Source organism: Stegastes partitus, unplaced genomic scaffold (assembly GCF_000690725.1).
Source record: "Stegastes partitus isolate 25-593 unplaced genomic scaffold, Stegastes_partitus-1.0.2 Scaffold21, whole genome shotgun sequence".
NCBI classification, from domain to species: Eukaryota; Metazoa; Chordata; class Actinopteri; family Pomacentridae; genus Stegastes; species Stegastes partitus.
In genome coordinates, this window is record NW_007577752.1 from 1,115,624 (window position 1) to 1,125,795 (window position 10,172).

The 10,172-nt window shown below is 40.3% G+C and overlaps 1 protein-coding gene across 2 annotated transcripts; it reads right to left on the minus strand.

The window, feature by feature from the left end:
- Positions 1-241: 241 nt before the first annotated feature.
- On the minus strand, positions 242-10,129 carry LOC103366598 (rhombotin-1-like). 2 transcript variants are annotated; one of them, XM_008294374.1, is made up of 6 exons: positions 9,880-10,129; positions 9,673-9,748; positions 8,862-9,075; positions 5,118-5,243; positions 4,670-4,778; positions 242-923 (listed from the first exon to the last, which is right to left on the minus strand). In XM_008294374.1, exons 2-5 carry the CDS (start codon positions 9,692-9,694, stop codon positions 4,673-4,675), a joined length of 468 nt encoding a protein of 155 aa, XP_008292596.1. In that variant the 5' UTR covers positions 9,695-9,748; positions 9,880-10,129; the 3' UTR covers positions 242-923; positions 4,670-4,672. The 2 variants fall into 2 exon arrangements, with proteins under 2 accessions (XP_008292596.1, XP_008292589.1); XM_008294367.1 differs by having other exon boundaries at positions 242-928.
- Between the last annotated feature and the right edge of the window lie 43 nt (positions 10,130-10,172).

The window sequence follows — 10,172 nt, forward strand, 5'->3', positions numbered from 1 at the left end:
TTGACCATTTTGTTACACAGGAAACGTTAAATATCTGAATTTGTGTTTTTGAGACGGTCGAAGTGAATATGCTCAGCCATGCAACTGCTTATTGAACTCATGGAAATGTTAATGAGGTAAAAAAAAAAATTAAAAATAAATAACGTTATTTTTCACTGGAGGCCATCTTTACTTCCTCTGGTGTCATGCTTACATTCACCGGTTATGACCATCTCCGTACAGAAATAATGAGCACACAAACTGAAATTAAAATCCAGTTTAATTAGTCAAGAAAAACCAGCATGAGAACAAAACTACGGTGTGCTTGAAGCCCCACTCGATTCTTCAGAGTCGAGAGGCGGAAACATGGAGGAGGAACAGTTCGTCCTCCTCATTTGCTAAATTGAGCCGAACAACATTTGCAAATACGTTTCAGTTTGTTTTGTGGCTTTCCTTCAAGTCAGCAGGGTGGGGTTCACCACAAAAGACACTTCAGTGACTGCCAGAACAATTTGACAATCACAGGGAACTTTGTATTTTTCTTTGATGGATGACTTGGTTGATGCTATGTGTGGCCTGATTGGCGTCCCCCCCTCCCCCCCTCCCCATCCATCTAGTGTTTCACATTTGGTGAAACAGACTCTACAAATTACTTGCAAACACTAGTTCACTCTATTTCTGTTCTCAGTCCACATTAAGTGCTCTGGAAGATATCCTCCTGGTGGTTTCATTTCTCCATTTTCACTTCCTGGTTGATCTTGAGTCCATCTGATCAGAAGAGTCGGTTTTGAAGGAAATTACTGCGCAGCTCTGTAATAAAGAGTTCAGCCGTGGGCTGCTGGAAATCAGTGGGTTTTTTTCCACACAGTTCAGTCTGAAACAAGAACCTGATGAGGGGTGCGCTGCTGTGAGTTTCATAGTCCAACTGGCTCACAGTCGTCCTCCTGATCTGCAGAGAGAGAGGGGAAAATATAAAACATCTCCAATTCGCTCTGTGAGGTTTGAGAGGTTCAATAAAAACATATCGAATTCATGTATCCAGTAATTGTGGTGTAATATCAAAAAAGCTGTGTGTCTAGCAATAAATTGTGGCTTACATTATGAATAAATGGCTGTGATATGTGATCTACTACTTTAAAATCAAAATAATATTTTTCTCTTTTGAACAAATGCACTAAGTACTGGATATATTTTATGCATGAATTTCATACCCAAAATAAACATGTCTGTTTTATAAGAAAAAGATCGCAAATTAGTCATATTTTCAGGAGTTTATCGTTGTAGTTGGACATATCTTATTTTTTATTTGTCATCCAACTGAGCCAGGGCTGTGAACAAACAACAGATTTTTTTTTCACAAGGAACGAACAGCTACCAGAAGCTGAGGAAATATTTACTGAATGTGACCAAAACTGTGCTGGATTAGAACTGCTGACTCTACCTTTAAAGCACTGCTGTTTCCACATAAAGATTAACATTTATGTGGAAGTAAACAGAATTTTCCAAATTGTGATTTGCTCTAAGATGAAGAAAATTCTTGTTCAAAAAAGCCTTGGAAACACTTTTTTTTTGCCACACTATTCTTAAAGGATAAATAAAGTTTCGCTCACTGTGTGTTCATATTGTTCGTATTACACTGGCAGCAACAAATGCAAAAATGTAACACCAAAAAAATTAAGAAAAACTTTAAAGCAAAATTACAAAGATTGTTCGTACAGTTAAGGATTATTAAACTAATATTTTTCCACCTTAGCTATTTAACTGAAACAAAAGCCAACTAAACAGGCTGTTTTAAGTAAATTTATATGCTCTCTTTATCAAGAGTTATAAAGGAGATAAACAAGATGGCACTAAGAAAATTCCCAGAGGTTGTATACTCAATTTACTCGTGTTAAATCGACTTTTATTTTGTTCATTTTATGTAACTCTTTTTCAGTGACATGAAGGCCATAATGCTGAGAACCAAGAAAAACACACACTGCAGTGGTCTGGTGATCGCATTTATGTGAAGCTGTTGACACAAGTGTAAATAAATCTACAAAAATATTAAACATCAACATAACTGTTTGGTTTTGAGATAAATGTTATAAAGAGTTACAATATTTGGACACCAAAAAGCCTTCGATAAAGTCATTTAATCACAATCACAGTGTTGGAGCAATTTTCCTAAGTTTGATTTTGATGCACAAAATATATACAAAATATGTCACATTTATCAGCGCTTATATTAAAGATATCTAGTTTTTCACCTCATTTAACAATATAATTAACTAAATCCTCAAGAGTTGGCTACTTCCTGAAATGCAGTAAGATTTTCCTTTAAAAAAAAAAAAGATGAATTATCTTTAAACATCTGAAACAATTTCAGCATGAACTCTGGAAGACAAAGTAAAAAATCCAGAGTCCATCAAGTGTCCAGTGTGGTGTTGTGTATTTTATGGACTGTAGTTGTACAGTTAGCATCATAATAATATGTTGGGCTGCTGGTGGCTTTAGGGAATAGTTCTGAACCAGGACAGACCTTGAAGCCTTCATAATTGTGGATTCTGTGGGATTTGTTGCACTTGCTTTCAACTCTCCTCCAACCATCTGCCCTCGCAGCCGACCACTGCTCACACACCCTTCACAAGGCTCAGTGAAGGAAGTACTGCGGATGTACTCTGCACCCACAGGATTTATTTTGTCTGCTGTTTAAAACCTAAAGAAGATCCTTAGACTTGTTTAAACCTACAGGCAGCATGTTCAAGTACAGCAGCAATCATCTAGGGACATCTATTTTTCATGTGCAACAGTAAATGTGTTTCACCAAACTGCCTCAATATAATTCTCCCAATATATATTATATATACATACATATATTCATTAGAAACATTACAGAGTAAAGCTTCATGAATCTTGTTTAAATCCAGACATGAGAGAACAAGACACATGTCCAGTGTCTCACACAAAGAGAAAGAAACACTTTGTGATTTAGGATAATGGTGAGTTGAAAGCTCTACCTAATGGCTTTTTAGAGAGTTGAAGATTGCAGGATTAAACATTTAACTCAAGTTAGGGCAGCAGAGAATTGTTTTGTGCATTGCAAAGTACACATTGAATTGTCAGTTTAATGTGATTTTCAAAATGTGATTTGCCGTTACATACATCAGCCACAAAGTTAAAACCACTGACAGGTAAAGTTTATAATGTTGATCATCTTGTTACGATGCAACCTTCACCGAGGAAACCGCGGGTCCTGGGATTCATGTGAATGCTACTTTGACACCCACTTGAACACTGTCGCAGACTAAGCACACCCGTTCATGGCAATGGCAGCAGCCTCCTCCAGCAGGACAATGCACTGCAAAAACTGCTCAGGAATCACTTGAGAAGCACGGTAAAGTACCCGTGGGATGCATTGGAATAAGCACGATCCACAGAAGCCCCACCCCACAACCCACAGGACCCAAAGGATCTGCTGCCATTGTCCCATTGCCACACAGGAAACCCACGAGATTATATGTCCATGACCCGATCAGTCAAAGCTGTTTTGGTGGCACAAGAGAGATCTAAAAAAAATTAGCCAGGTAGTTTTAACCCTATTCAGGACTTTCATGTTGCCATACGTAGCAGGTCTTTCGGAGTCCATTGGACCCCAAGAAAAAATATGTGCAAAATATTTGTTGGCATTCATTACAGACTTTTATACTATGCTAAATACATTTTCTGATAAGTTGATGTATTTTTAGTTTCAAATGCATGACACATGTCCCTCTTTTTATATTTAAAAAGAAATCCTCAAAAATGAAAAACAATACCTGTCACCTAAACCAAATGGCCTGGAGTCCAAAAGACCTCAAAAATCCTGAATAGGGTTAATGTTGTGGCTGATGAGTGCATTTGAGTGCAACAAATGTCAGTTATCACAGAAAAAGCTTCAGTAATCTCTCTTAAGTAGTTACTTTCTTGCTTCTTTACCACTCTCATGACATGAAGTTGGATATACTAGCGAGCTATAGTTTGCACATTCACTAAAACAGGAACAACATCTCCATTCTTAAACTTAAATCTAATGTTTCTACCCACCTTTAGCTTTGTTTTTGGTCTCCACCAACTCCTGAATGTGCTGATATGTCACCAGATAACTAACTTTGGTGCTGTGCAGGTCGTATAAAGTGAAATTGTCTAAAGTTGGTGCTGGAGATGTTGGGGTTGACATGAACTCTCATATTAATCCACACAGCAAATTCTCTCCAAATCCGAAGCAGTGAGCACTCTATAATTTTCCACTGGTTTTCCATTTCAAGATATTATATAGAGCACCTTAATCCGTTCAGACTTTAGTTCCCTGGTTTAAAGATTTGTTTGTTTTGTTGATTTAAATCAAATGTGTATCCATTTTCTCTTAAAGGGTTGTTTTTCACATCTGGTTCTTAGTATGCTTAATCTGTGTTTGAGAAATTCACCTAGTTTGAGATGACACACAAACTGGATTATATTATCAGACATTAAGATAACATGCCACAACACATCTTGGCAGGAATTCTAATGTCCGCAGCCCCTGGTTTGAAGTCTCTTGTCTACATATGGTCATATTTGGGATGAGCTCGTGAGCTCACTTGTATACCTTCCAGATATTTCTGCGCATGGTTTAGTTCAAACTGTCAGAGCAGCTGTCTGGGACTGTAATTCATCGTCATCAGAATATTACCTCTTATTGAGGCTGCCTCTCGGTGCTGCCATTAAGATGGCCTCCTTCATAGTCCAGCTGGCACAGGATCATGTTGTTCTTGAGGAAAAACTTGTCTCCCACGCAAAATCTGCAGAGAGAAATAAAAATATGGAACTGGGTCTTGGTTCTTTCTGGAGCTGAAGTGAATCATGAGGTCCCAGGGGAGCATTTCAGGCATATTTTCAGCATACATCCACTACTCTGAAAATCAGAGAATTAATCTTGCATGATTGCCGCTTGATTAACTATCCAAGCGATACACAAAGTCTTTAACCCCTCACTGTTTTAAACTGTGGAGTGGATTTCATCACATTCTGATTACAATGCATTGGTAATACGCTCATAATGACCAGTGAGCTCACCAGTACACCTCCCAGATAAGTCAACTGAATTTGATCTCCCTGGCTAATTGCTCCCCTAATCTTACCTCTGGCGGCAGAGCTGACAGGCGAAGCAGTCTAAATGGTAGACGTTGTCTCTGGCTCTCATCACCATCTCAAAGGCAGGGATCAGCTTACTGCAGGCTGCACAGTTCCCCGTCACCCCAAAGAGTCTGCAGAAGGAGAGAGGGCGACAAGCAGGCCTGTAATCTGGACGCACACATAGTTAGCTTTCAGCCAAGAGCTAAAAGTAGGGGGGGAAAAAAACGCTGAAATAAAGGGAGGACAAGCCTAAAAGGTAGCCTCTCAGTAAGCGCCACAGATGTTGCTCATAATCACTCCAATTACTGCTTTATAGCAGTGAACTGCGCTGTGTTTCTTTCACATTATTGATGGCTGTCTCTGCTCCTAATGCAGCGCTCACATCACATTATATATAAGTGCAGCCAAGTGTGAAAAACCATTCAAATCAGCCCTCCTAATTGTAATTATGAGTAGATGATAGGATGAGCTCCTCGTAATAAGAACTGCAGCCGTGTCATTAAACTATAACTGCAACCACCCATTAATTTTTTTATCGACCAATCTGCCTGTTCGACAGTCCAAAACTCAAAAGTTTTACTGTCACAGCTGAGAAGGAAGAGCCAGAAAAAGCTCATATTTCTGAAGCTGGAGGCAGACAACGTTTCATGTTTTGAAATGATTCATTGTTTCAGCATAACAATACTCTGCAGCCAAAATTACTACAAAGCTATTGTCGACAGTTAACTGGCAACCACACACATCAGATATTCTACTCCAGCAACTCATCATTATTCATAGACATTAGTGATGCATTAATCACCTCTTAGCTCCTGATGTGTTGCTTTTTTTTATCCCTTGGAGTACTCAGAATGTTCTTTATTATATCAAAGTGTTAACAATTCATTCATATCTGGTTTAACTCATTAAAAACTGGACAGAAGTGTACGAAAGTGCCTCTGTTTCCACTGGGGTACATGGTGTGATTTAGGGCTTTGCAATGCAGTTATGTAGTCTGGAAAAAAAGTGAGAATTCTCCTGTGATTTAACCGAGTTGCTTCTATTCTGCCAACACTGTGTGAAGGCAGGGTAACAGCTTTTTATCTGCTCTAATCAAACTTCTATTACATCTGCAACAAGCTCTTTTCCTCACAATGTTCAGAACATCAAATGTAAAAGTTTTCACGAACTGGATATAACTTAGATCACACTGCATTATATCTACTGCTGATGCAGAGCAGCGGAATGGAGATTAACTGATATGAAAATGTCACAATTTATATGAAAATGTCGCTTACTTTAAGAAGCAGGCAGTTGAGAGTCAATTTATTGGACTTTTTTGAAAACCAGCAATTTATCTGGCCACTTCTGTCCTCAAGCTACCTGAGAACAAACTCAGCGTTGTTTTAAACACTCTGTGGCGGCCAGCTGCAGATGTCTTCACCTCGCATTCACCTTCAACAGCACGAACAAATAGCTTCCCAAGAGCCCGACACACATGAAGACAAGTGGCTGCAGCTGATTTCCATATTCCATTAGAAGGCCAGATAGAAAAGGAGGTTTGGGAGGGACCATTATGAAAAACGACATCCGTGGAAGGAGGGAGTAAAAGAGCTGAGCATGTGTATCCCACAGCCTCGGACAACAAATGAAAAACGTCATCAAACGAGTGACCAGCTCTGGAACAAAAGCGAGTCCTCATTAAGAGAATGTTCTGATCTAACGAGCCTGAGTCCTTCGCAGGCACCTGGTGGGTTTTTTCCTTCTCCTTAACGAGGCTACGAAGCTCAATGCTAATTCTCTACTAATGGTCCAATTAAAAGAAATCACATGGTTTTAATCCTGCTCTTCAAAGGCTTTTGGTCTGCACCCTTGCAATGATGAGGAAAACAGGAGGCAATCTAGCCAATTTAACTGTCAAAAGGGGTTTTGGTCTCTTAAGTGCAGCGCAGCTAATGAGCGACTTAGCTCCAACCAAATCCAGCTGGATTGTACATGAGACTAACACATGAGTTCAGCAATGTGGCTGCGATATCAGGAGTTCTCCTGCTGACCTGACACCAGACGTCGTTATTTCAGACAAGAAACATCGGGGGTGTATAACTCTGAGAGGAGCTGTGTGAGCCCGGCTTAAGTCTGTGTAAGTGGTGTCATCAAGATTCATGGTCTAGAGACTGTTAAGGTGGAAACATATTTAAGCTCTGAGTATATTTAAAACACGCTTACTCATATACTTTATATTCATCCTATAGTGCATCACAGTCACAAGAGATGATGAATAATCTCATCCAAAGGATTTTATAAAGAAGCTGTTTAGACTATCTACAATTATCAGGAGTTTTAGGGAGTCTTTGAAGTGTGCTAAGTGTTATGGACATCCGGTCTTGCTGCATGGAGAACAGCTACGAGCTTTGCAGATGCTTTAACTCGGTGTTTCCTTGACTTGAAGTTATGTACTTAAAGCAAGAGGTGGACATTTTGAGAAAACTAAGTTAAGAAAACAATTAATATCTAGCCTGTGCATAAAAACAGCTAGTTTAGCTTAGCATAAATAACTGTAACAAGCGGGAAAAGCTAGCCTGTTGCTGTACAAAGCTAATGAAATTCATCTACCAACACCTCTCTAAGTGTAAATTTTCCATCTAATTGGTGTTATGTAGCAGATTAGTTTAGACTATTACCAACAGACTGTACAAAGTGACTAGTTTCAGCCAAGATATTTACAGATAAATTCCTGTTTAACATCAACAGAGCAGCAAGCTTTGCTCCCAATCTTTATGCTAAGCTAAGCTAACAAGTTGCAATCTGCAGCTACAAATCTACTCTCCAAAAAGCTTGTTTATTGGGCATTTTTGCCTTTATTTATTTGGACAGAGACAGAAAATGTGGGGAGGAGAGCAGGAATGTGATGTGCAACAAAGGTCCAGCCACACGGGAATCGAACCGGTGACTCAGTGTTTGACAACATTTGCACCCATGTGACACATGCCCAAACTGGCTGCAAAAGATTTTGAACTTCTCCAGAAAATCATCAAGAGCACATCACTGTGACCGTTATCATATCTTCACATCTGTTTCTGTAGCTACTCTGTGCCAATTTCACCTCTCATTTTCTTCTTTATGTTCCATTGTTTATTGTCTGAAAAATAAGTCAAACTGACATAAAAGTTCATTATAAAGTGACCAGAGAAAGCCTGGCCTTCATAAAGCACAAGCTGCACTGTTCTGGCTTCACTCAGGATTTCGTTAACAAAGACTCGAAACATACTAAAATGTCAGCAGCCCGCCTGCTCTGTTACTGTTCAGTCAGAACGGTTACATCTCGGTCCAAACTGTGTAAGCTCACTGCATTTGTTGTTATCTCTCTTGAAACCGTCAAGCTAAATATTTTGAAGAATGTAATGTTGTTGCTGTTTAAAACCTAAATTTAGCAGATAACCAACGACCTTATAAAGGATGAACCCTTTGACGAACAGGTGAAGCCAGAAAAGTACGTATCAACTGCTGGCTTTAGTGACGAGCCCCAATATGGTGACACAGAACTGTCTCAAGTAACAGTTTACATTCATTGGGGTGTTGCCAAGTTTAGCAAAAACAGTCAAGAATATTTTTAACAGGCTGTTCCTGTTAGGTCTCGTATTATTTTGCAAATTCTGCACTAGATCTCTATGATGACAGCGGTTTCTGGAATGACTGGTATTGAAGCTGCATGATACACCATTAATTCTCTACACTCTTTTCCACTGCTGTTCCACCTGTGGAAGCCGTACCTCAGGTAGTCTCTGCGGCAGAGGATGAGGTTGGCCCGGGTGTAGAGGGTGGATCCCACCCGGCCCAGGCGGCAGTCACAGCAGGCACACTTCAGACAGTCCTCGTGCCAGTACCTGTCTAATGCCTGCAGCATAAAGCGGTCCCGGATCTTTCCATTGCAGCCGGCGCAGCCCCTCGGCTTCTCTCTGGACTGGAGGGACACGAGAGACACACCTGACAAGAGACAACCCCAACAGATAGATGAAAGGACAAAGACAGACACAGAGACAGACTGGGTTAGATTTGAAAACTTAATTGCTTTTAATGTTCAGCAATAGTTTTCTTTGAGGGAGGAGCAGCAAATAATAAACCTCATCATTAAGCTTAATTTAGGTTTGACATGAAAAGAGGGGGAACATCTGCTTGTCTGGAGTCTAGATGTTCATGTATTTTTGCTGCACAGTGGCATACTAACCTTCACAGGTCTTAAATCCATTTGTGATGCTGTTTTTTCTAATTTAAAATAACTAAGAGTAAGGAAACACACAAGTGAAATCCTGCAAATTATCTCTGTCACAAAGTTTTTCCATTGCATGAGATCTGTGAGTTAAAGGTGGTGAATATGATGCAGTCCAGTACACCATCTCTAACTGAACACACAATTGGATGAACACCTCTGTGACAATGCCATCAAATACTCAACATTACAGACGTCGTTTAAAAAAAAACACAAAAAAAAAACGAACCTTATAGCAGAACAGTTGTGTTGGATCGTATTAAAGTGGCAGCATCAGGTCCAAAAAAAGAAACAAGAAACGTCTGTGTACTCACTCTCCTCCTTGTCCAGGACCATCCTTCTGGAAAACGCCAACTATCCAACAACAGGAGAACTGCCACCCTTCTTCTCCTGCGTAAGAGATAACAGCACGAAGAGCGATTAGAAACACACACACACACACACACACACACACACACACACACACACACACACACACACACAGGGCCTGGACGCGCGATGCAAATTTTACACTTATCAACCTGGAGTCGCTTCAAACTTCAGCTCCGGTCCTCATAGTCTCCAAAGAAAGCCGAGAGAAACAGCCATGGAGCTTTCCGCTTTGTGCTTCTCGTGCGTAAAAATAGCCCGTGGATGGATGAAAGCAGCGCCTCCGAGTATCACCTTGCCGGCAGGAGAGATGTCCTCAAATCAACAGTGGCTGTGCCTTATCTCGGCTGATGTCAGTGTACAAGTATTTCTGTATCTGCTGCTCGGGCTGCGGCTGCTCCCCTCAAATGAGCCCTTCTGCTCAGACTGAGCCTCCACACAGCTC

Coding starts and splice junctions, on each gene's coding strand:
- LOC103366598 (XM_008294374.1), bottom strand. CDS start 9,694: ATGGTCCTGGACAAGGAGGAGA. Junction 5,244..8,861: donor TGCCGCAGAGACTACCTGAG/GTACGGCTTCCA, acceptor CTCCTTCTGCAG/ACTCTTTGGGGTGACGGGGA. Junction 4,779..5,117: donor TGTCAGCTCTGCCGCCAGAG/GTAAGATTAGGG, acceptor TTCTCTCTGCAG/ATTTTGCGTGGGAGACAAGT.